At 37.2% G+C, this 26,916-nt stretch overlaps 1 protein-coding gene across 15 annotated transcripts in view; it reads left to right on the forward strand.

Moving 5' to 3' along the window:
- BLTP1 (bridge-like lipid transfer protein family member 1) overlaps window positions 1-26,916 on the forward strand; it is a 125,459-nt gene that overhangs the window by 35,895 nt on the left and 62,648 nt on the right. For 14 of the 15 annotated variants that reach the window (XM_082316198.1, XM_082316206.1, XM_082316211.1 and 11 more), the window contains 18 exons: window positions 1,664-1,872; window positions 6,133-6,360; window positions 6,936-7,073; window positions 10,327-10,503; window positions 12,902-13,030; window positions 13,961-14,080; window positions 16,203-16,480; window positions 17,243-17,493; window positions 18,035-18,293; window positions 18,738-19,581; window positions 20,437-20,507; window positions 20,988-21,161; window positions 21,479-21,599; window positions 22,468-22,614; window positions 22,998-23,125; window positions 23,565-23,767; window positions 25,778-25,975; window positions 26,662-26,873. In XM_082316198.1, coding sequence (XP_082172324.1) covers window positions 1,664-1,872; window positions 6,133-6,360; window positions 6,936-7,073; window positions 10,327-10,503; window positions 12,902-13,030; window positions 13,961-14,080; window positions 16,203-16,480; window positions 17,243-17,493; window positions 18,035-18,293; window positions 18,738-19,581; window positions 20,437-20,507; window positions 20,988-21,161; window positions 21,479-21,599; window positions 22,468-22,614; window positions 22,998-23,125; window positions 23,565-23,767; window positions 25,778-25,975; window positions 26,662-26,873 — 3,887 coding nt within the window. Of the gene's footprint in view, window positions 1-1,663; window positions 1,873-6,132; window positions 6,361-6,935; window positions 7,074-10,326; window positions 10,504-12,901; window positions 13,031-13,960; window positions 14,081-15,282; window positions 15,440-16,202; window positions 16,481-17,242; window positions 17,494-18,034; window positions 18,294-18,737; window positions 19,582-20,436; window positions 20,508-20,987; window positions 21,162-21,478; window positions 21,600-22,467; window positions 22,615-22,997; window positions 23,126-23,564; window positions 23,768-25,777; window positions 25,976-26,661; window positions 26,874-26,916 lie in introns of those variants that run through there. The other variant, XM_082316204.1, reaches the window with a different exon arrangement.

Below are 26,916 nucleotides of genomic sequence, written 5' to 3' on the forward strand. Positions count from 1 at the left end.
ACTTCAAATTTCAAAATGTTTACTCGTAATTGTAGCAATTGAACCTGCATTTGAAAGTTTGTACATACTGTTGTGGTTTAACCCCAGTCGGCAACTAAGCCCCACGTAGCCGCTCGCTCTCTCCCCCCCAGTGGGATGGGGGAGAAAATCGGAAGAGGAAAAGTGGGAAAACTCATGGGTTGAGATAAAGTCAGCTTAATAGGTAAAGCAAAACAAGCAATTCATTCCCTGCTTCCCACCGGCAGGCAGGTGTTCAGCCATCTCCAGGAAAGCAGGGCTCTATCATGCGTAACGGTTACTTGGGAAGACAAAAGCCATTGCTCCGAACGTCCCCCCCTTCCTTCTTCCCCCAGCTCTACATACTGAGCATGACATCATATGGTATGGAATAGCCCTTTGGTCAGTTGGGGTCAGCTGTCCCGGCTCTGTCCCCTCCCAATTTCTTTTTCATCCCCAGCCTCCTCGCTGGTGGGGTGGGGTGAGAGGCAGAAAAGGCCTTGACTCTGTACGCACTGCTCAGCAGTAACAAGAACATCCCTGTATTATCAACACTGTTTCTAGCACAAATCCAAAACATAGCCCCATAGCAGCTGCTGTGAAGAAAACTAACTTTATCCCAGCCAAAACCAGCACACATACACAGGTAATTTCATCTGCAGCTTCCTTCAATGAATAATCCAGCACAGTCAAGCTCACTTCTAATCTGTGATGCTGAATGTGTTTGTTACAGTAGCAACATCTGTACTTTCTTTTGAGTCAATCGATAGAACTCTCTCAGTCTCTGAGAAACAAATATCTACATAACAAGAGATGCAGCTTCCTAAAAAGCAGTCGTCTCACTGCGGCATTTAGCTAATTCATAACACACAATACAATGCAAGCACTGAGCGAGCACTGTAGACAATGGTAAGTTAAAGCCTTGAAGGTTTGCTGGCTACAGGTGTGTATTTACTGTAGTTCTATATGTGCTGGGTCTTCCAGTTAAACTGGTACCTGAGATCTTTCTCCATCTGGAGCATCAATTTTATATGGCTTTCCCATAGAGTTCTTTACTTCTCAGCAATTGCTTTACATCCCCGAAGCACTTCCAGTTACTCACTTCCTTCTCGTCGCCTTTCCTCATGTAAAAAAAAGACAAAGTGCTTTCTTCTCCCTAACTCCAAATAAAAAGAAGGAATAGGAAATAAGATTTGAATTTCCAAACTGTTTTGTGACTACAGTAATTGAGTTGTTTGAGAGGAAATTTTGGCCTATGGAGCTACTGGTTCAGAACAGGTTTTTAATATAACTTCTGCAATTTTCCTGTTTATTCACTTTTGTTTATTCTGCAATAGCTGTGTGGTTGTGGGAAATCTGCTACACTGAAATGAAAGCATGTCTTTGTTTAACTTGAAAAGCAAGATAAATAAATTTTTTTTGAAGGATTGTTTTTCTCTTGCATAATTAACGTTGACTAAAATATTCTATATTTTCCTGTCTTCCCATAGTTACTCGATATAAGAAACCAGTTCTGTAGCATAGACGTATTAACATAATTATACAATCCAAATTAGAAAGCTGCAAAAAGTTGTATATTTAATGCACATTCCTATTTGCAGGATTTTGTCAGTCAGAAGCTTAATTTGTCATCAAAATCTGTTTTCTTCTTTATTTTGCTCCGAAGTGTCAGAAATGGAAGAAACCATGTTATCTGTGCTAAGGCCATCGCAGAAAACAGCCGACAGTGTGATTTCATCTCCCACAGTGTCAACCCGCCTTCCCCTTGACCCCTCAGAGCTGCCCCCGGATAAGCTCCATGTGGAACTGGAACTCTCCCCAGATTCCCAGATCACCCTGTACGGACCCCTGCTCAAAGCCTTTCTGTCCATAAAGGTAGGCATAGGAACACAACTCGTAAAATTTATGGATGGCCTCATGTAGGAAAAGGAAATAATTTGTTTGAAATGGAACATTAGAATTCTGCAGAATATGTGAATTTAGATGAACATTTTTTGTAAGTACTAGTTTGGAATGACTTTGGTGATGCGGTGTAGCTGGGATGAATTCAGTTGGCACAGGCTTACGCAAAGACTTCCAATATATATATATGTAGACCCGTATCAGCATAATTTTCCTTTCAAGGAATAGCATATGCTCTGGACTTCATGTGCAGAAAATTTCTTTGACTTTTGCAGTAGTAAAAAAAAAAAAAAAAAAAAAAAAAAAAAATCCATGATTATGACTAAAGCTTATATTAACAACCACTTCTATGCAAAGATATATCAGAACCTATGCTTTTAGTGCATTTTAAGTTCTGCAGAGTGTCCTAATGGTTTGGTTTTGCTTTGATTAGATTCTGTGAAATTTCTGGAGTTAGGATCATGAAGGGGAAGGGCATGAGAATAAGTTTAATTTAAAAAGCTACTGCAATCATATTGAAGAAGGATTTTTCATCCTTTTCTTGATGTTAATCAGTTATGCTTTAAAATGTTTGTGTTGCTTATGTTGTGTCCTCTTTGATTACTGATCTTCAGGGTGGCTAGAAACAGTTTAATTTCTTCCCACGTCCCTCACCCTGCCTTGTTGTGACAAAAGCAGAGGCGATTGAACATGTTGCTTCTATTTGACTAACAGTGAAATGCTTGGGTTTTGGTTGGGTTTTGTGGTTGGGTTTTTTTTTCTGGGTTGGTTTGTTTGTTTTAAAGGTCTGTTTTAGCCTATGCAGATCTAGGCTAAGGTAATGCTTCTGGAGGCTTTCATTTTGGTTCAGAGGACAAGGAATTTTCTGAGGCAGGTGATCAGTATCAGGACTAATACTGAAACAGTCATTTTTATGAATTTATATGAGGTATTGAACATAAGCAATGAATAGCAGAAAATATTAAGTTTTTGTAGAGTATAGGACTTGCAAATATGCTCATTATTTTTTTTTATGTTGCCACTAAAGTAAATAGGATTAAAATTAGGCCAGTATTGCATCTTGAAGACTTCATTTCTTCTGATACAGAGGAAATGCACCCATGTTTGAATTGTTTATTGAGCTCCTCTTTTTGAACCCATAAATCAATGAGATGGTTCTGTCTTTCGAAGCAAAGCAGCGCTTTTTCAGTGCTCTTTGCCTCTGGAGGTATATGTAAACAGTGCTATATTAGATCCCTTGATTCTATGATGATTTAATTTTTTTAGGTGCAGAGTTCTCAGATTAAATCTAACTTTTATCTTCTAAATCCCAAGAGAAAAATTAGATGAATAGCTCGTTTTTGAAAATGCGCATTTATTGTTCTTTTTAGTATTTTTGTGACTGCATTTACATCTTTTTGTCCAGCTGTGCTGGCAGCATCTCTTAATAGATTTCTAGGGGGTTTTTTATGCTTGTTTTCCTGACTTGTGGTTGAATTGTTGTTTTCAGTTTGTTTTCATTGCTCTTTTTTAATGCGTGTGGGAGAGATTCCTGGACATGCATCGTTCATGCAGTTTTGTTAAGCCTTCTATTCTTGGGAGGTAGTTGTTTGGTGTAGCGCCCTGTGTTTCTTACTGAAGGGCTTACTGGCTGGGAATGAATGATTTATAGGTCCTTGCATCCCCAGCAGAAGGTACCAGGAGTAAGTTAGTGGAGTTCTTAGCACCCTCTGCTGGGTCTGCCTTATAAAAAAATATTTTAAGTTCTAGCGTAACATTGACCTTGTCTTTTCTGTTTGCTAAAAAGCAAAGCAGATTATCTTTGCTTGACTTTTGACGGGTTTTTGGTTTGGCCACAGATCGGTGCTTAATTCGTACGTGCTAACACCAAACGTACTTCAGAGACTCAGTACAAGATGGTAAAATTACATGTCCACAGGAGTCATTATTTCCAGGCCGATAATGAGCCTGCTTTTTCTGAAGACTTTTTTCAAGGACATGGATACCTTGCAGTTGCTTGCTTTCTTTTTGTTGTATGCTTCCTCTTCGCTTGCTTGCTCTGCGTACTTGTGCTAAAAAAGAACAAAGAAGTTTTGGAAAGCAAATGAAGCACAGAAAGGGGAAGGAAGGGAGCAAGAAACATTGTAAGATTCAAATCTGTTTCAGTTTAATCTTCAGTCTAGTACTTGTTTGTTTGCATCTCACGGATCACCAGTGGAGTTTGTAATAATTGAAACATTTCTGTCAACATGAGAGGCTGAGGGACTGAATTACTTTCTAAGAACGAATGAGGGAGCAACGTTTGCGTCTGTTGCAACCTCTTTGGTCAGAAAGGATTTTGCTCCACAGAATGCTCAGTCCCCAACACTTCCCACACTTGAGTGGTTAGGCCGCTTAAAGGATCACCGTCAAAGATATTTGCAAATAGTGATTTTAACAGAAATCTATAAAAGTGCGATTTTAACAAAGTTCGATGGCAAGGTTCACTCTATTACTTATTAAATGAATGGAAGAGAGAGGGGGAAATTGAGATAGAAGAAAATAGAAGGAGGGTAAAGGAGGCCCTCCCGTTGAGTCATGAGGTTCAGAATGGACCCCCTTGCTTTCTAAGCTCCTTCTCAGAGAGGAGCCTAGGTGCGGCTGGATCCAATCCTAGTCTCAGCCTTGGTCAACAGTTTATGTCTAAGGTTTATATATGTTTAGCAGCAATTCACAAGAATTTAGCAGTAACTAATCGTTGATTAATTTGGCATCTACAAAGTGATTAAATGAGGTTTACTACAATATTTCAATCAATTCACACACACACAATCACACAATAGGTCTAAATACTCATACGTGCAGATGAAGGTACCTATTGAAATTCACTAGAGTTTAATAAAAATGCAGTGTGTGCAGATAAAGGCACCTATAAAAATTCCCCTCAAGGTCAGTGAAATACTGTCTTTAAGTGGTTGTCTCAACGGGCAAAAGTCGAGCCTCAAGGAGCGAAGGGCGCTGGAGATCAGCTCAGGTCCTGTTGCCAGGCCTCCATATGCAAACTTAAGAGTTCACAAACTCTGAGAGGCATCCCACTCGGAGGGAGAGTCTGGTGCAGCCTGCTGCAGTCCAGGAGAGCTCAAAGGGTCTCACTTGGTACCGCTCTTTTATAGGGTCGCGAGATGATTGACTTCAGGCATCGGTAAACTTGCATGCTGTTTTCACAACCTGTGTTGGAAATTACTGAAGTTTTCAAAAATTCCGATGATGCCGGTACAGATCCTCCTGAGTTACAGCCCAGATAAGATAGGCCCCAAGGCTGTCAGGAGATGACTGGTACAGACGAAAAATATGTTCCAGGGTTGTCGGGGCTGCCTCCCTGGTACAGACAGTGCTGCTCCCACTTCAGCCATGTAAGAGTTTCTGATACAGTCAAGGGATGCTTAACTGTCAAACTCATTACACAAAGACCAAGTTTTGACAGGAGTGATTGAGGTTGTAAAGCAGTCCAGGAAGGGGCGGGGGGATGCACCACCACACCACTTACTGAATTAACAAGAAAATATAACCTGCATCATTCAGAAAACTCCTCTTGAGAGTCCAGCCTTTTTTTTTTTTTTTTTTTTAAGGGGGGGGGAAGAGGTGACAAATTATCAGAAACTGATTCTGATATAGTTAATAAATAAAACTCAGGAAGTTGATTTTTTTTTTTTTTTAATCAGTGATGAATTTTCTGTTTCCCAGTAGAATTTGGCAAAGTCACTTTGGTCTTAGATAACTGAGGGGGATTGGCTTAGAAACAAGGTGGGTTTTAGACCCAAGGGGAGAAATGTTTATGACTTAATATTTTAGAAGCATGTTTAAGACTTCGAAATATGCTGATAACAAGTTTCAGAAGGTTGGATGAGAGTGACTTCCTGCAGAATGTTTTGTGCTCTTACTCTCAAAGCTATCTTTAAAAGCACAAAATCTGTTTAAAATGTCAGTAGTAGTACTTCAGAATAGTTATTTGTATTGCATGCATCTAGAATACTGGTAGTTTGAGAACTACTGAGAGCCCCTTCTTTTCCTGCAAAGCACATGGCCTAAGTTTGCTCACTTACGGTATCCATTTGTCATAAAACAAAATATATGTTTCTTCAGCTATAGGTTGTAGCTATACCACTTATTTTCGGGAGGGCTAACATACAGGAAAAGGTTGGATTTGTATTTCATTACATTGCCTATATGTTTTTAATTTGTTTTCCATATGGTCATAACAAATCCTTTTCCTAGGAAAATTATTTTGGAGAAGATGACATGTACACTGATTTTGAAGAAGTTATTTCAAGCCCTGTTTTGTCACTGTCAACGTCTTCAAGCTCTGGATGGACAGCCGTTGGAGTGGAAAATGACAAAAAAGAAAATGAAAGTTCAGTCAAGCCACTTCACCCTCTTTCTTTACGCCCGTGGGATATCACTGTGCTTGTTAATTTGTACAAAGTGCATGGGCGATTACCAGTAGTAAGTACTTTAGAATCTTAAAATATTTTGCTTCATGTAATTATTTTTTTCTAGGTTCTTAATCTGGAGTTAATTTAACTCTCTGGAACATTGAGTTAGGGTGGTGCTTACTAAAGTGTGTGTATACACTCTACTAAAATTGTGGCTATCTAAACCAATTTGAGACATGATTTATTTTGCTTATCTGGGAGGCAGAACTGGATAATTTTTTATATGTTTTTTATTCAATGAACTTGATTTGTGTGATAATATTTGCGATTGACCATTATGATTTCTCTGCTAATTAGCAAAACTGTCTTCTAATGGTGCATTCTGCTCTGTGCAACTGCATTCTGAGGGGTCCCCAGGAATTCAAATAAGAATCCAGATAAAAAAATTGGGTTCACCCAAATGGTTTGAATTGCTGTTTATGTAATTGTCGAAAGGTTTTTGAAGTTGCATAGACTTCTTTTTGAGTATCCACTTAGAGGAAAATTAGCGTACTTCCTGCTCACAGGTTTGCTTCTAATCTTACAATTTCAACCATGTTGTAAATTTTCAGTTTTTGAAACAGGTGTGTTTAATTTTTATTTTAGCATTGCAGTCCAGATGGTCCTGAGTGCCCTACAGCTTTCTTGGAAAGGTTGTGTTTTGAGATGAAGAAAGGATTTAGAGAAACAATGCTTCAACTTGTACTGTCTCCAGTGAATTTGTTTCTGAATGACAACTATCAGGTAGTAAGCTGTTTTTCACATGTTTGTGTGTTTGTATTGTGGAAGTTGTGATGATCTTAAAACTAAATTCTTTTTTGTTAGGAACACTCCTGTTGTACACATACAAAGTTTATTAAGGCTTATGAATCACATGAGGTATTAAAGAAAAATCTGATGCATGGTTTTTTAAAATCTTTTTCTGTGCAGTTTGCATTTTAGTGAAATGCACAAGAGAAAAGATTGTTTTTTCTTAATTTTGCTTAAAATCTTTCTGAAGAAGGTTCTCTAGGAAACAGAGTAATATTCAGACTGGTCTTACAACCATTGAGTGATCCCTGGTTTGTGTGTATGAGTTCTTTGTTTGTTTTGTGTGGTGGTTTTTTTTTTGTTTTTGTTTTTTTAAGAATTTGTTTTTAAAAGGTACTGTAAATACTGACACATAAATTTAGTGCAGTGGCTGGATATGTTTCCCTTTTTTAAGCATATAGTTTTAAAACTGCATGTGTGTTAGTAAATAGAATAACTGCATCTTTCAGATATTCTCTGTCTTTTATTAGACTAAATCACACAGCTGGATCTTTATCTTATGGTCAAGATACTGTTATAACCTACAGTCTTCCTCTGGTGGGGGATTCATGAGCCACACTTCAGAAAGCACTTAATGAGACAAAGTTAAGTGTTGTTTGTGGCTTGTCAGCTAGCTGTATACTACTATGATTTTGGTAAATTTGCAAAAATTGCCCATATGGATGAATTTAGCTCAGTGAGGAGTTCAGGCTGAAATTTGTTAACGCAAGAAGTTATCCTGATTCATTGCCAGTTAGTGAATAGTTGGAGTTTGTATTCTGTTTACGCACATACTAGTTACATTAAAAGCACTATGATACTTAGACTGTGCTTTACAGACTACAGTAAATAACCTGTATCCTGAATATACGTTCCTGCCAATGGCCTGTATGAAATACAATTGACAGTATTTTTATCTTATGCACATTCCAGTGTTTGAAAACTGGAATACTGTATACAGATGAAGATGCATGCCACTCTATTTTTTTCACTCTTATGTCAGTAAGTGAATGAAAGGAGTTGGTTGATGCTTGTTTAGTCTTTCCAAATTTGGATCCAGTGTGCCACAAGCACAAAAGCACCTGACGTATAACCACTGATTGTAGACTGACTAATAGATAAAGAAATTGGAAGAAATAATGAACTTTCTTGATGGCAAAAAGTTAAATGACATCTTAGGAGGTTCCACATTAGCCCTCATATTTTTGAGATGTTACTCTGTCAATCTCTGGTCAGTAAAGAATAAATCTCTGATGAGAATGTAGAATCTAAACATCTTGGGTTTTGGTTGTGACACTGCAATTGTCTTTAGCAGCAATCTGAAGAAAGCAATGGTGTGAAGTCACAGGAGTTTCGGATGCATAATCTATATGGGATTAATAGAGCTGTCTTTTGAGAGAGCTACAGAAATTGGATGTATTGACAGCATGGTGGCAGACAAAATTCCATTTTCCTCATAGCTTTTGTCAGGAGATAAGTATGCAGATTGTAGGGCTTGTTTTTCAATTGAATGAAGTTGTCAGAAGGTGCAGTTGAAGCTGATGACCGTTACAGCTTGAACATAAAAACCTTTATGTAATGAAAAATTGCATCCTATGATTTCCAGTTATGTTATCCAAATCTGCTGGAAGGTTTTTCTGTATTATTTTTTGTGGTGGTTTTGTTTGTTTGTTTATTCCATGAGGAATCTGAGCATTTGAATAGCTGCTTATTTAAGAACACAATCTATTTTGTGCACTGAATGAGACCCTTAAATGTGGTTCAAACCTGTAACTTAATTACTGTGTTGCAATTCATATGTACAAGGAAGCAGAAATGAGGTTGCAGGCAAAACCTTAAGGTTTTTTTTGGATTTGGGTTTTTTTATGATTTAATTTTACAGCCCTGAGACTTATTGCATGACTTTTTCTCAGTATTCTTAGTGTTTAGACTTAGTAATGCTGTGGTTATGTATTTTGCCTTAGGTTTTATATGTTCTTTTTTGTTGGATTTATTTTAATTCAGAAACATTAACTCAGACAAATAAGACTTCTGCCTGGGAATTTCTGTTGGTTGAAATGATAAACATGCAGGGTTCCATGTTTTTAAAAATTATTGTGAAGAAAGTTTTGATTAGTTATGTGTGTTACTATCACCTAGTGTTTGACTTTGTATTAATTCTTGCAATTTAATGTTGGAAACATTAATATTTTTGGTTTTTAAAAACAAGAAAAAATTTACTCTTTATTCATATTATGTATCTCAAAAATGCTGTTTGATACTTCCCAGTTCAGCCTTAAAGTGAGTTCGTAGTACTAATGTATATAGAACAGGAATTGTCCCTCTGCCTAGCTGGGCAAGTATTGTTGCTTCATGTTTCCCATTCATACTGTTTTAAAATAGCTTCTGAATCAAGACATAGGTTGCCAGTGGTATCAAAAGGGTAGGGCATGTTTCTTCTTCATTAAGCAACTCCAAAGGGTTTGCTGACAGTGGAAAACAAACTAAGCAAGATAACAAGTTGAAAAAACTGCATGAAAGAGAAGTTTTGCTGTTGACTTACTGGCTTTAATCCACAGCTTACCTCCATGCAGTCACAAGCTTCTAGTGTATGCCTGTGCTGGTTTTATCTTTTTCGGTTTCTTCTCTGGCTGGTGGGGTAATATTCTTTTGAGAAGTATTACATCTGAATTTTCATATCTGCAAACAAGTAGTTTGCTTTAAGTAGCCAGGAAATACTTTGGTGAAAAGTGCAACTTAGAGGACAGCTTCTGATGTTTGTTGTTCGGGTTTTTTAAATTTTTTTTTTAATAATGTGTCAGCTTTCTGATAGCAAACCTTCATAAGTCATGTTTTTTAACCTCTTGATCACTTCCATTGTTAAACATGCTGCTCCATTATTTGTTTATATTTTATTGCAGTAATATTTAACAGGTGGTGTCTAGATGTCAGGGTGTGGGGTTCACCAAGGGAAGGTTGTTGATGGCAATTGCTGAAAATGAAAATAAAATTGGGTTAGATAAACTTCACTCTCCCCCTGTAAGACTTGCATGTACGTTGTTGTGTGGGTAATGATGAGAAGTCTTGGGACAGTCTAGCTGTACAAAAGTCAACAGGATTTAAGAGGTGAAGATGAATGTGTATGAAGTGTTTCTGGCTACACAGTTTTTGCACTTTCTGTTGATGTATTCTTTGCAAATATTAGCTTTAACTTATTTCCCCTTAACAGCGACCTGCAGTGGATGAAGTTCTTCGAGAGGGTCACATCAGCCTGTCAGGCCTGCAGTTGCGTGCTCACGCAATGTTTTCAGCGGAAGGTTTGCCTCTTGGAAGTGATACTTTAGAATATGCATGGCTGATAGATGTGCAGGCTGGAAGTCTTACCGCCAAAGTTACGGCACCACAGGTACCATCTAGAAACTATTTGCTTTGATGTATTACCTTTCTTCTTTCTTGTAAAACTGGCATAGCACAGATTTTGGAAAGCACATGATCTCAGCTGAATTTGGATGCATCTGTGCCTTACGTAACCTTAATTTTATAGTTTGAAAATCTAACCATTTCTGTAAATGGATAGGAGATGCCAAATGAGCTGAATTTGATATTCATCTTAAATCTAGGTGTAACAGGTTGGCTAGTGTTATATGAGAATTTGAAGGAATGATGGTAACAGAGCATTAACAAATCAGTAGCGAATACTGTTGTCACTACATGTAAGCACTTGTACGTTACATCTGTGTAGGTTAATGTACTTTAATACTGATTAGAAAGGCAGCCACAGTATCTACATGCACTTGAAGTGGTTTAATTGCAGAATAAATAATACTTCTCTGTAAATAGAGCAGGTGTTTTGGGATGCCTTCAGCCATAAACTAGGTAATGTGACGCAGACAAGCAAGGAAAATCTATTCAAAAGGTTTAAGTATGAGATGACTTCGTTGTCTGTGACTTCCTCTGAGGTTACTTTTATTTTATGATGCTGACTTCTGGAGATGCAGGTTCATTACCCCTGCTGGTTAACTCTCTGGGAAGGACAAATGAGGTATCCAGTTGTGACTGCAGTCTGAAAGGCAATTTGATATCCCTCGGATGTAAGGTTCTTGGGGATATGTAGGCATTTGCATGAAGGGATGCTGCCAAAAATAAGGATATCAAGTTGAGCATCTGGCAAGAATTTAGCTTGCGGATAAAGGTCTGGCTTTCCATAGAAAGCTATGCACAAAGTCACATTCTAAAGTAGGAGACAAACGAAAATTTGTGGGAACGTAGTACGGGTGGGCCTCAGCAGGAGAGTAGCTGGTAGCTCAGTCATGCTGCTCACTGCATAAATTCTGATGCTTGGTCCCACTGGAACATAGTTTGCTTTCACAGCGTTGGATTTTCTTAGGTCAGTCTTAGCACTAACTCCTTTTAGTTTTGCCATTTATGTTACTTTTATATTTAGATATAATAATGGCTCCGAGTATATGATAGGCAGATCACTTTGATTTATTTCTGTTGTGGGTTGCCAGATCTTCAAAAAGGTTGCTTTGTCAGTGTATTCTGAGACATGAGAAAATTACATAAATTCTATTTAGAAGTTACTGTTTGATTTATTTATTTATTTTTTTAATTTTTTGAAGACACTTCTACATTCTCTTGTTCCTCTAAAAATTGGCATTATTTTCTAGGATTAAACGCATATTTCATTAGGAGACTTCTGCAGCAAATAAAATCAAAATAAGGCATACAAGAAATTTCAGTAAATTGAAAGATATATTTTCATGCTCGAGACTTTTGTGGCAGTATTTCCCAAAATGCTACCACTGGTTTAGATAAGCTATAGTATTTACTCCACTGCTCTATGCTTCAAAATTAAACCTAGTTGATTCAAAGTACTCTAAGGTTAGAGAACATTTCTAAAATGCTCGATGCATCTTAAGGATTTTCGTCCCCTCAATTGTATGCTTCATACAGGTTTTAATTTTATTTTATTCCTTTGTTGTCAGCACTGCTATGGAGCAGAACTTGAATTTGCTCTTTCAGGGTCATTGGCTTTTTTCTTCCCATAGTGTGATGTACTGCAAGAATTTGTGAAGGGACAACACTAAAGGGAGGAGGAGAGATTTTGTGCAGGACAGTCATAGCTATATTAAATTCCAGTTAAATTACTGCTGATTTTAAGTGCCCTTTCCTTTGGCTAGCCAAAGAAAACCCATTTCCCTCTCATAATAGAGACAGACGGTCATGAATCATTTCCTTTATGAATGAGCTAACTATATAAAAGATTTAAATCAACAATAGGGTAATTACTATGTCCGGTGAGATTCAGCAGTGTTCTGTTTAGCCAGTTTTCTCCTATGCTTTCTAAATGTAACTTTGTTCCTTATATACAAGGAAGCCTGACATTTAAATTATGAATGGTAATACAGTATTTTGAGGTATATATATATTTTTTTTAGGTAAAATAAGGGGAGCTCTGTCTTTACAGTGAAGTTCTCAGTTGACCGTAATAGCAAAAGCTTTTTCCTTACATTAAGAAATAATTTAGAAAATTATTTAACATCACAGCGTTATCCATGAAAAACTACAGAGACTTGCATGTTGTGGCACATACAAAAATAAAAATCTATCTTGGAATATACACAGGAAATAGCCTATGTGTAAGCAAGGTAATGCAGCCAGAATGTTATGGTGGGGTCTTTTGTTTGTTTTTACTCCTGCTCACCTCCCAGCCTTTGGTGATGTTCTTCAGTACTCTGTCAAATACCGACAGCTCATTTTGCATACTTACTGTCAGACAACCTGTTGTTATTTGCTTACAGCTTGCATGTCTTCTGGAATGGGGGCAGACCTTTGTATTTCATGTGGTGTGCCGGGAGTTTGAACTGGAAAGGCCAAAATCTGTAGTAATATGCCAGCATGGAATTGATCGTCGGTTTTGTGACTCTAAGGTAACCTTTCATCTGTCTAATTGCTTGCTATATTTGCACAGGTTCTTTGGAACAGTTTAGAAATCCAGCCTTAAAGTTATCAAGATGCATGGAATATGTAGTCAGATTGGATATTCCCTTTGATAAATTATAGCTAATTACATTTCAGAAAGAGTAGTGATTCTCTCTGGATTTTCCTGTAGAGATGCACAATGTTTTTGTGCTCTATGAATTATTTCGAGAAATGGTATCCACAGAAGTCATGCCTAGTTTCTTACCTCTACTGTGGCAGTTAAAAGCCAAAGAGCATGCTCCAGTGTCCCTTAAGAGACAACGGTCATACTTCCTCTCGTGCCCCTGGCACCTTTCAATGCTACTTTTTCATCCCATATCCTCTGTTGATGAAACAGTGCTTTGGTGGGAGACTTAAGCTGACAGCTCATAGCTCCATGCACCCTTTTTTTTTTTTTTTTTTTTTTTTTTTTTTTTTAAAACACGGGACTCTTACTCAACCATCATGTCGTTGTGGATTCTGCTTTTGGTGCTTGTCTCTTGGAATCCATGTGCATGGTCACTTGAAGACCAAAGGAGGCTTGCCATATATTAAGTATGAATCCTGGATTTCATCTCTCGACATCCTCCTTGTTTTGTTCCAGTTTTTGTGATGTTCTCTATTAGGAGACTTAATTTGCCTTTTGCTGGTGGAAGCCAGGAGAGCCAACTTGGTCCCCTGACGTTGCTGGACAGAAGAAGTAAACATGCTGTAGTGAAAATGAACCTCAGCACAGAAACACCCCATCTCATACTGATGTTGATAGCGTAGAATAAGTAACTTTTTATTGCCCTAGTTTTAGCCCTCTGTTAAGCAGAACATAAAAGGATAAGCACAAATTAGACTAAAACTCCTAATGTACATTTAAATCTTTTTTCTTTTTTTCCCTTTTTCTTCAGATGAACTGTGTCCCTGGGCCATGCCCAACATCTGATGACTTAAAGTACACTATGACACGCTTAGCCATGGATGGAGCAGACTTGTATGTGGTAGAACATGGCTGTGCCACCAATATAAAGGTAAAAATATTTATCTTAACGGGAATTAAAATACTTCTTTGCCAATAGAGTTCTTTGTATTTTTTTGATAGAATAGCTACCTGAATTTATTGCTTGCTTACATGTAATGGACTAAACAGAATTTCTGAAACTTTAAGTGATAAAAGGTTGGCTTGGACTGGGCCAGCAGTAGGTCAATTTGGCTTCTGCTTAGTAATTCCATTAATGATCTTGGAAAATGGTAAGGAGGAGTGAATGTCTGCCAAAATAAGAGTGGAAGCTGCAGGATTGGTGTGAAAAATTTAAGAAAACATTGGGCAATATAAATCTCAATGTCTGTACCTGAAAGCTAATGAAAACTTGTGCTGTAAGTCAGTAACTCAGCAACTGGAAATGATTGATATGGATTGCGTACAAGTCAATGCTTGATAACTCATGATCGTCTTGTGTGATACAGCTGTTTGAATTAAGATATATCTTTGGAAGAGATGGGAGAAGCGTTAGTGCCACTGCCTGACTGAATCTAGAATACTGCATGGCATATCCTCCGTTAAAAAAAGGATGTGCAGATAAGAGCTGATATTCTCTCCATTATCCTATCATACAAGAGAAAACTGGATACTCAATGTAGCAAAATATAAGTTGAGACACAACTGAATTATGGTAACAACAGAAAAGGAGAAAAGTGCTATGCTGGTATAAGTGACTAGTAGTTGTGCTGTTCATTAATAAATTTGGTTTTAAAAGGTAGACTTAACATGTAAGGTTGTGGGGACAGCTTCACATTATGAGCAAGAATCTAACTGAAAGCAGTAATTATTTTAGACATTTTTTAATGACATGGTGTCTTGCCATTTAAATGGCTTGCTACCTTGTGGCAGTAAAAAAAATGCATTTGAGTCTCCAAATTCTTTTGAGTCCAATATTAAAAAGCACAATCACAAATATTAACTGTGTTTGCAGACATAAATATGAATGACAGTATTTTCAAAGGCAGCTTAATAACCTGAACCACTCTAGAAGATTATATCCTGAATGTGTTTCATTTTAATTTAAAAAAAAAAAAAAAGGTTTCCAGTGCTCCTTTATAGTCTGTAACAGAAATGAGAAGTAATAATTTAATATTAACCCTGTGGGTAGCTCTTCCATGGCCAGGTTCTTTTTCAGCTTTCCTCCTTTTCCCTGTGAAAAGTTTGAAAACTCGATCTGAAATTTCAGGTACTTCATGGTGACTTTTTGGAGAGGACTCAAGCTGTGCAGGAAACTTGGTCCAATGTCTTCAGATTCTTTGAAGTTTGAAGACTAAACATGTGTGGCTGGGCTATGTCATCTCTTATTAGTGTATACCAGTGTCGGGGAGGACCGATACTGTATGGGCAGGTGGGTTAGTTGTACAGTGAGCAATTTCCACAGCTAAGTGCAGGGGTAAAGCAAGAACTTCTGGTTCCTTTTTGGAGGCGGTTGGTTCCTGCCAGTACCATGCTTTTCATAGGAGAGGGGCAGCCTCCTGTTTGGTTCAACAAAACTACTGGAGTTACGCCAGTACAAGAAATAGACTGTTATCATATAAGGGCTACTATAACACAATTCATATGGATCTCAGTGAAGGTGTAGGATCTGGAATTTCTTGAGTTTTGCAGTGTTAATATGGTTGTCTCATTGAGGTATTTATTAATTGTAGAGTTAATACTGCTTTGTATTCAAAGTATATAATTGATGTTTTAGTCCAAGGACATAGAATGACACATACCAAATCATATATCAGGTTTTGAAAGTTCCGGTTTTCTTGGTTCTTAGATGACAGTGAAGAATTTAATAATGATTGAATTTTTTTAAAGGTTCATTACAACATCTGTCCAAAGTTGAGCTTTCTTTTTTGATCCCTTTACAAAAGGAGACTCCTAAGTAGAGATTTTATTTTTGTTATTTAAAAACGGGCTGAAACTAATTTCTAAGCTTGCCTTCTTTTGTGTGTGTGTGCACATGCTTGCATATAAAACTGGTTCTCTGTCTTTTTTGGAGTGAATAGTTTACTGCGATCTTTCCGGAATGTAGTAGGTAGTGTGTTAACTGGTTTAAAGCTACTCTTTCTTTTGTTTCGCTCATGACTAATTGGAGTCTGTGTTTTAAATCATGTTTTCAGATGGGTGCTATACGTATTGCAAACTGCAACCTCCACAACCAGTCTGTTGGAGAAGGTATAAGCGCTGCTATTCAAGACTTTCAACTGAGGCAATATGTTGAGCAGGTGAACAATTGCAGAACTAGTCTTCAGCCAATATTAAGGAGGGCATATTGGCTGGAAGCTGGCTCTGTCAACTTGGGGCTCATCACTGCTGACATCGCTTTAGCTGCAGATCATCCTTCTAAACATGAAGTGCAGAGACATTTCTTAGAAACGCATGATAACCGAACTAAGAGGTAAGAGATACGATTGAAGGAGATGCATTTAAGTTTTTTGGGGGGTGTAAGTTAATGCATTCATATAAAGATGGAACTTTGGTTTTTGCTTTTTTTGCTTACATAGATTACAATTTCTTGTAATTTTTTTCAAGTATGTTGAATGCTTAGCTATGAGGTTGGTGGTTTGAATATGCTTGGACTATACAAAATCGTATCATTTTTGGCAAAACTTACTTTTCCTTCTGCTTTCCCTTATCCCCCAAAATGAAGATCAGGGAGAGGAGGGAATCGAATTTGTCCTTTGTTCTCAGGCTGGACTGAAAACAGTCCTTAAAGAGTCCTGAGCAAGCTGATGAGCAGCTGTGAATAAGGTGCCTGGTGTAACTGTGATTTGTGTGTCTCTCCGGAGAGCAATTGCCTCTGGCATAAGCAACATACAGCAGTGTGGAGTGTGTTTGCAGTGCTTGCCTCTGTGCTGAGAGAAAGGGTTGCTACTATTAGTGTGTATTGCGGCAGGTGGGCGTGATCTGTGCCTGAGCACAGTTGCCTGAGCACTGCATATACATTTGTGATTTGCTCCTTTCTGGAGCTTATCCTTCATTTTACATCTTACATCTGTGTTTCAGATACAAATCTTACTTACTCGTTTCATGCTGGGTGAAATAGGAGCTCATGTATAAGAAGGGATATCTTTTAGTCTTGTATTCACTGAATTTAAATGTACTCAGGCTGATGCGGTCATGTTTTTATTCTGTTTTCTGTTTTTCTGCCTTTGTGTAGGTTGTGGTTTTTGTGGCCTGATGATAATTTGAGGAATAAGAGAAGCAAGAACAAGTGTGGCTGTCTTGGTGGTTGTCGATTCTTCGGTGGCACGTTAACAGGACTAGATTTTTTCAAACTTGAGGAGCTGACACCTTCAAGCAGCTCTGCTTTCTCAAGTACAAGTGCAGAATCAGATATGTTTTATGGACAGTCTTTACTGCAGCCAGGAGAATGGATAATTACTAAGGAGATTCCTAAAATTTTAGATGGTGAGAATGTATTGTACTGTAATTTTACTCTATTTTGCCCAAAAGTATAATTTCTTAACTGCACATTAGTATTTATTGCTAGTATTAGTCTTTCTGATTCTGGTTAATGAGTAGTACTTGCACTCTTGTACAGCAGGTCCTGTAGTGGCATGGGCCCATGAGACCATGGGCCAATGCACGTCAACTGGAACAGGCTTGCCATGGGCATGGGCGATACTTGTGAGAGCAGACAGTAGCTTGATAGTAGCGAGCAAGCTTTCATATGCTGAATTCTTATATTAACAGGCAACTCCTTTCTGAGTAAAAAGAAGGTTTTTGACTTGCACCTGTTCTACTTATATAGAAAGCAGTCTACCAAGACAATTTGATGTTTTGCTGCTATGACTTTATTAATTTTTGTTAGTACAACATGCTAGTATGCGTATGCATTTCAAAACTAGGGCTTTTATTTGATAACGATTTTTATTTCAGTGGGCAAGGAAGAGACCATTGTAGTTGTGTTATCAGATGTTCAGTTTTTCTTTTCTGTTTCTGATCCTAGGTAAAGCAAATGGTGTAAAACGAAAAGATTGGGATTGCAGATCAATGGGTATAGAAATAGAAAGGAAAGCACAACATCTAAGCCTACAAGTGCCATTGCGCTCCCATAGCTCCTCATCATCTTCGGAGGAAACGAGCAGTTCTAGTGCTGCACTCCCCTTGCTTGCAGGTGAGAAGGACAGCCCATCGTCAACTACTGAGGATCACTTGGGACAGAAGGAGTTCTTGCCTGGTACAAAAAGGGAAGATGGTCATGGAAGGTTAGTAGTCTCTGCCCAGGTAGAAGTATAATTTGACTCTTGAACACATTATGACAGAAAAAACCCTTATATTTAGCAATTTATGAAGTGTTGGTTATTTTCTAATGGTACTGCTGAAATGCATTTCCTAGTTTGAATGCAAATTTGGATCCCTAATAGGGAATGATTACCTGATCTGGGTAGAAAATTCAGCATGTAACACAACAGCACTTGCCGTTAGTGTTTTTACGTTGTCTATGTATGTGTATGTCTGTGTATGTATAGGTATGTGTAGACAAGTGGACTAACAAGTGGCAGAATTTAGTTTGTAATCAGCATTATGAAAATAATTGCTATGCTAATAGAAAGTCACGGAATCACTGAAGCATTTGACAGCTCCTATAATGTAAAAAGACAAGCATTAATAATAAAATAAGCAAATGAACTTTTAATTTTTATTTCCAGTGTTGCAGTTGAGGGTGCAGAGGGCAGCCCTGCATCCCCTGGCAACCAGGAAAGGCCTGTTGGTCAGTCTCCCCTGAGGTCTCCACTGAAAAGGCAAGCGTCTGTGTGCTCCACCCGGCTCGGGAGCACCAAGAGCCTCACAGCAGCCTTCTACGGAGACAAGCAGCCTGTTCCAGTTGGTGTGCAGTTCAGCAGCGATGTGTCTCGCAGTGATGAGAATGTCTTGGACTCCCCAAAGCAGAGGAGGAGCTTTGGTTCTTTTCCATATACTCCATCTGCAGATTCAAACTCATTTCACCAGTATCGCTCAATGGATTCCAGTATGTCAATGGCTGATAGCGAAGCTTATTTTTCTGCAGCAGAAGAGTTTGAGCCAATAAGTAGTGATGAAGGTCCAGGAACCTATCCAGGGAGGAAGAAGAGAAAAAAGCAAGCTCAGAAAATTGAATATAGTAGAGGGTCTATTTATCACAGTGTGGAAGGGCCCTTAACAAGCACAATCCATGGAGAAATTAGTCAAGATGTTAAAACATTGCCAATTAAGACTCATCCTTCACAGGCTTCATTTGTTTCGGCTCTGGGAGGAGAAGATGAGCATGCTGAGAACATGTACATCATGGAATCTGAGAAGACTGTGGAAAGTGAGCAAATAACTTCCCAGCAGCCTGTAATGGCATGTTACCAAAATTACCTTACACAGTTCCAGGTGATCAACTGGTCAGTAAAGCATCCAACTAATAAAAGAACTTCAAAATCCTCATTACATCGCCCTTTAGACCTTGACACGCCAACGAGTGAAGAAAGTTCATCATCTTTTGAGCAACTTTCTGTCCCAACTTTTAAGGTATGGAAGATGGAGGAAGAAGGAGTAGAGAAAGGAATAAGAATTCAAAACAAGTTAAAATTGCTTAGTACACCTGTTGCATAAATAAAGCTACGAGAAACTTGAAACTGCTTTACTTTTAGTTAAGGAATAACTTGGGTTTCTGACTTCAGATCATGGGCTATGTGGCTGGGAGGTTGTGGAAAAGAAAAGATGGAGTTAGTATTGTGTGGATAAGATGTGTGTTCTGAATTATTGCACTTAAAAATGCTGCTTGTTGAATGATATGCAGCTGAAAGATATTTGAGTTTTGTTTAAAATATATGTTTTATAGAACTTCAGTAGCAGTACATTTAATACTGATAAAGTATAATCTAGGCTGTAAATGCTTTACTTCACAGTAAAGTTAAAACTCATAGATTTAGCAAGTGATTTTTGTAAAAGTTTGGGCTTTTTTTTATTCGTCATGAGGTATGTGATATGAGCATGCATACTTAAGGAAGGAGCTGAAATGAAATATATGAAAAATAATGGAGATGACATGATAGAAAATAGGTGTCTAAGTTCTGGAATTTAATTTGCTATCACTTTGCAGCAAAAGCTTTGTGTTCATGCAAGCCTTTTGTAGATTAGTATTTGGAGTCTTTTTTTTAAAGCAATTAGTCACTATTTATCTATCTGAGAACTTCATAATCTGATCTCGCAAATCATATAAAAGAAATAAACCTAGGAGTTTCTGTTTACCGTATTGAAGAACCTGCATGAGGGATTCTTTTAAGAAAAAAACTGTAAGGAGAATCTTTATTTGAAGTTTCCTTGGGTATTTTTTTCATATATAGAAGGAATGTAATAAATTTCTTTGCACTTTTATCTTAGATTGTTAAACAGGGTCTCACAGCTAATTCGTTACTGGACAGAGGCATGCAGCTTACAGGATCAACATCTAAGTAAGTTGAATACTGCATAACATAATCAGAATATTTTTGAAGAGTAGGATTTTCCTGATACTCTTGTTGAATATTTTGGCTCTTGCTAGCCCTTCCAAAATTTGATTTGTAGTGGTAGTTTTCAGTACAGATCTATTTTAGAACAGAGTATTCTATCATAAAATGTTTGGTTTTGGTCAAAAAGAATGTACAGCATGAAAGCATTAAATGATTTTACCCGTATGTTTTCAAGATTATGAATTGCAACTTAATTTAAATTAATTTGGGAGGTGCTTGTGTCAAGTGTCCCTTGCATTCCCATAAGCTGAACTTGAATCTAGGGAAGGGCCTTGCTCTGGGATTATATTTGTGTGCTTTCTAAGCTATGCGGTAGAAGAAACCTGCCGTTATATGCATTTTATGAAGAATTAAAATGATATCAGGATACTTTTGTGTTTCTTTTACAAACCTAGATTATTAATATGTATTTGACTTGTTTAGTACACCTTATACTCCTTTGGAAAAGAAGTCTGCAGAAAATACAGATGATGAAACAATAACAGAAGAATGGACATTGGATCACCCTGTCTTCCAGACACGGACAACGGCAATAGTAGAAGTAAAAGGAACTGTAGATGTAGTTCTGACTCCTCTTGTAGCAGAGGCACTGGATAGGTAATTAAGTTTATTGTTATTACTGCAATGTTAATTATGCTAAAAATTATCTAAAATCAAAGCTGTTTTGTTCAGCAAAGGTAAGTAAAAGGACTGAATAATGTGACTGATAGAACAGTAGGGCCTTGTAGCCAGTGAATGTAATTCTGTATTTCCCATGAAGAAGCTAGAAGAATGTTATGTTGACCTGGGAAGTGCCCTTTATGTCTGTCAGTGCTTAATTTTTCTCTCTGTAGTGTTAATTAAACATTATTGACAGTGTGTGGTGTGAAACTGGAAGTTTAAATGGTCTGTTGTGGGCTTGTTTCCTCTCACAGGTATATAGAAGCAATGGTACATTGTGCTAGCTCTCGACACCCAGCAGCAATCGTTGATGATCTGCACTGCAAAGTTCTTCGAGATGCTGTACAGAACAGCAAAACAAGCTTCTCAGAAAATGTAAGAGAGGGAACAAGAAAAATGCACAAAGAATTGCAAGAATGTTGTTTTCTATATTTTACACAGAAAAAGTTTTAATTGAGTTCAGTGTTTTGAGATATAGTAGCTAAATGCTATAGTAATTTGGAATACATACTTATTTTTATCTTGTGCTTAGTGTATGTGCATTTTTATAATCAACTGTTATATACTGTTTTTCAGTGGCCAGAAATCTCTCTTACCGGATCAAAGTTATTGTTTTGGATGGTCTAGTCAGTAGCTGCAGTGATTTGCATGAGATCATACATTCTGTTCTTAGAAATTACTGTAACTAATATTTTTATGTATTATGTTCATATCAGCAATACATCATTTATTATTTTACAGCAGTTAGGGAGAGTCTCTGTGAGGTAGAGGAAAGTTCAAACTAAGCTGTGAAAGTGCATGTGTTTTCTTTGCAGTTTATCTGATACCTTAAAAAATTAATTTAGCTTGAAAGGTATTGTATGGTAGTTCTACAGAATTAGTTCTTTCTGTCCAAGTTAACGACTATATCTATATTTTATAATTTCTTAGACTTCACGGTGTAACAGACACTAATTATTTACTTCATAATAAGTTGTTCTGTATAACTTATATATGTAGAGCTCAAACTTTCAGCTGAAATCTGGTCATTAGAATGTTTATCGCAGATCCATAAGGGTAGCAATGCCATTCTAAACCTACCGTATCTGTAAGTGCCACAGTCCTTGTTCTAGAAATCATGGTGGTGTGCTCTAAATGAAGTCAGAATGTCTTGCTGCTTCAGTGCTGATAAACTGTCCTGTTACTCTTTAGCTTAGCAGCTCTGAGTTTCAGTGAGAATAAATTATTTTTTCCCTCCTCCAAGTTGTCTTCGAAGCAGGATATTAGAGGAACAAAAATAGACACTACCACTACAGGAACAACAAACCAGGGACCAGCACAGACCAATCTCTCACTTAAGCAGGATAATGTGACGATTAAAGGTCTTCAGGCCAACGTTACTGTACCAAAGGTAACAACTTTTTGTTTAGCTTATTAGTAGACATGGGCCTCACAAATTACCCTCATTTTGCATCCCTATTAGTTCTCCAAAAGCTTAAGTGAAGCTATGCATTTGTGCTAGATAACTAATGTTTTGAACAGGACAGACTGTTTTGGAGCTGCTCAATTTTACGATGGTATGCGTGCAAGTTAAATAACAACCACTATAGGGATAACTGACTGTCATGTCTTTAAATTATGTTTTTACATCTTCTAGGTGTGATGGTTTTATCTGTTATTTTTTTCATTTTACTGAGTAGTATAAGACAAGATTATGTATACATCACTAATTTCTGATACAATATAACATGTTTTTCTAAATTTCTTTACTCTTCGGGGAAATTTTACATATAGGTGAACCTGTGTTTACTACAAGCGTCTGTTGATGAATCCCCAGGGGTTTCTTCTGGCAAAACCGTGACTCATGTTTCATTAGTAGCTTTGTGTTTCGATAGAATTGCCACGCAAGTTCGTATGAATAGGTAAGAATAATGCATATCGCTATTTATGGTTCTTTCTTATCAAGTTAGTCAAAAGACTTACAGTGGTGCCAATTTTTTGCAGTTCTGAAGAGTAGTTGAAAAAGTTGTCACAACTGAGTTAAGCAATGAAATGTGTCTTCTGTGTTTTATAAATTAACATCCAATAACTAATTAGAATTGCAGTTTCTTTAAGAAGTGGAGGAACCCTTCCAGAATAATTTTGGAACTTCAGTTTTAACTCTTTCTTGCTTATATGTCATGCAGGATAAAATTAATTTTTTCAGTATTTTTCTACCAAAGCATATGTATCTTCTATCTTACAAAGAATTCTTTTTAACACTGCTATGCTGATGTCACTTGAAATTTTAAACAAAAATAATCAAATGAAATATGTCTATCTGAGATTTACTTAATTGTTTTTCCTTCCTTATATTCAAAGGGGTATAGTTGAGGAGACTTCAAACAATGCAGAAACTGGGAGGAATTCTGTCACATTTGATCGTTACATCCAAACCAGTAAAATGCAGCCCCAGTCTTCTGGCTCACTGAGATCCAATGCTGGAGCAGAAAAAGGAAAAGAAATTGCTGCTAAACTGAACATCCATCGTGTTCATGGGCAACTTAGAGGGCTTGATACAACAGGTAAGACTTGATACAACAGGTAAGACATTTATACTAAATGGTATAAATGACAGTTTTCATAGAAGCAAGTGGTTATAGTTGGCCTCGGTCTTCTAGTTTGGTTGTGGGGGTTTTTATCGACACAGATTAAAAGACACTTGAACCTGGAGTTTTGCAGATACTCTAAAAAGGAGTTTAGGATAGTTACTCTGAATTATTTGCTGTTATTTTACTAAAGTGCTAGATTTAAATGTAGGCAGAGTGAAAACTATCAAGACGAACTTCTGAGCAATTTGTGTGGCAGATGGGTTGCATTGTAAATATTGACATGCACTGGTAAAATTTCAGGCCTGGGCTCCCTTCCTCCCAGCTGATCTCTTTTCAGCTACCATTTTTTGTCGCCTGATGCAGGGAATGAATTATGCTTATTTGCTTTCTTACTACTTTCTAACAATTTCAAGAGAGGTATGATGTGCTTGTTGTATTGGCAATTTCAGCATGACAAGCTATAGATTTTTAACTATAGCAACTATAAAATTGAAAATGAGATCATCTCAATGGTCTTCCTTCCTGTTTGTGTTAAGGAAATTCCTTCAAGAGGCTATGACTCAAATTCAGCTGCTATAACTCCTGATCCTGAAAAAGCTAACCTGGAAAAGATGACCAAAAGTAGAGGCCATTTTTGTTAAAATGGATAGAATTTTGATGGAATCTATACCAGTTAGTGCTGTGTTTTACCCTGTCCATTAAAGAATAGGAATCTTTAGGACAGGAGGAAGTGCTCTCTAAAACATGTATGATTAAAAAACACACAAACAAACAAAAAAAACAAACAAAAAACCCACAGCTGTGCAAAGATGAGTGAGCAAAGGAAATTGGAGGAAAACAAAAGCAATAAGAGAACATTAAAGTGGTTAACTCCATTTTTACCTAGTTATGGGTGGAATCTTAGCAGTAGTGTCCTGTGTTAGATATGCTGCAGACATTCAAGAAGGCCAAGTAATTTTTGAATTCTAACCAAGAAAATTCATCACCTTCTATTTAAAAGGTTTGAGAAATGTCTTTCTAGGGATCTTAGCATTTCACGTATATTTCAAAAGTGATTGCAGTTGTAAGTTGGGGGCAGAAAGTAGGATTGGAAGGGATATAAATTGACTCAGTGTAGTTCTTTTCCCCAGATGTTTGACATTTAGCTCTGTGTGCGAGTTAATAGGCAATAGTTATAAAATTATTTAAAATGTTCCTTCGGAAATGTCACTAGAAGAAAGGATTTATATTTAAGCTACATCCTAACATCAAAGAAGTCAAGGTGCCATAGTATCCTCCTGAATCTTAGACAGCAAAGATCATAATGAATTAAAAACTGCTTGAGTCTGTATTTTCTTAGGAATTAGTGAGACTTCGCGCTTTACATCTCCCCAACCCAGAGATAGACATGCTTCCAACCAAGAAGCAGTCTTTGAATTAAAATTAGAACTTTATTTCTAAATATCCTTCAAGTATGCTATAGTTAATACCAAATGCATTTCTACTAAAACATATTATCCAAGAACGTTGTCAGTATCACTGTCATTTGTTGGTATTAAACCTTAGGTATTTTTTAGGATTTTTTTTCTTTTTTGGTAAAGTAATTTCAGGCCAATTGCCAGTTTCAGATAAAAATCTGAAGAGCTTGTTTGTACATGTCTTCGGAACCATGACTCTACAAAAAGATGAAGGAGGCAGATGTGTTAGGATTGGGAATGTCTTGAAGCTTTAACTTTGTGTTGCTCGGTCCGTGTTTTTCCAAATTTAGAAATTACTCTGCCCATATTAACATACCAGGAGGGAGGTTTTTAGACTTCATAAACTATGCTGCTTTTTTTCTTGCTTGTACTTCAATTTTATTTTTTTCTTTCGTTCTCCCCTGCTCATTGACGAATGCTAAAGGGGCAACACTCCCAAAACCCTGTAAAATTCAGAGAGCTATTTGAAGATGTAAAGTTTTTTTTTCATTTTGTAACAAAGTGGTAAATACGTTTGTTTTCGCAGATATTGGAACTTGTGCAATAACAGCTATTCCTTTTGGGAAATCAAAAGTTCTTTTTACTTTGGAAGAGTTGGATGAGTTTGCTTTTGTGGATGAAACAGATCAACAAGCTGTACCAGATGTAACTCGAATTGGTCCTAGTCAAGAGAAGTGGGGTTGGATAATGTTTGAGTGTGGAATTGAAAATTTAACTATAAAAGGTAAGGCTTATCTAGGCTTTGTATTATTTTGCTTTATGAAACTGCTAACAATTCTGTTGCTAGGTCTTCTAGTTTAGCAATTATGTGATTAGAAATTGCTGAATATAGGTGATACTAAATAGTACATGTCTATCGTAAATAAATTATATTACATAGTAGATTTTACAGTAAAGGAACTTTTAGCAATCAATCAGTGCCACTTATAACAGCATATGAAATAATTCTATATAAACCAATTTCAGCAGTTTCTGAACTTAAAGTGAAGGTAGAAATTGATGCTTTCACTGATTGCTTAAATGACCTTGCAATTGTACCCACAGTAAGTGTCTGCATATAGGGCCAGAGTTTTGCTTTGGGGGAAGAAAGCTAGCTTGAAAAAGAAAAAAACCCAATGTGTATGTATTTTCTGTCACCCAAGTTATTCTTTTCAGGAAATAGTGTTTAAAAACAGTCTTCGTGTGTGTACTCTTCCTCTGCTTGGAACAAACTATCAAGCTCTACAACTAGCTCTTGAATTGTTCTATAAAAATTGTGGTGATAAATTGTTGTGTAAAATGGCAATGCACCTTGTTTAACCAAAATAATATGTGTTTCTCTTCTTAAGGGCATATCTTTTTAATGGGACGTAACTTACGGAAGTTTATGCACGACAAACATTTACAGTCTTCGTGTGTGTGCTTTTATAGGAGGAAGACAATCTGGAGCAGTACTGTATAATACGTTTGGAGTCATGGGTAAATCAAGAGATACGGAGCGAGGTGGATTGCTTGCATCAAATAATTCTTCAGATTCTCCAACTGGTAGTGGTTATAATACTGATGTGTCTGACGATAACCTTCCTTGTGATAGAATAAGTCCCTCTTCAGATATTAATGGAAATTCAGTGTCAGATGAGCAGGTATGTACATACTATGTAGAAATGATTGGTCTTGGGTTGTTTT

The sequence above is a fragment of the Platalea leucorodia genome (genome assembly GCF_965183815.1).
Source record: "Platalea leucorodia genome assembly, chromosome: 6".
NCBI lineage: Eukaryota > Metazoa > Chordata > Aves > Pelecaniformes > Threskiornithidae > Platalea > Platalea leucorodia.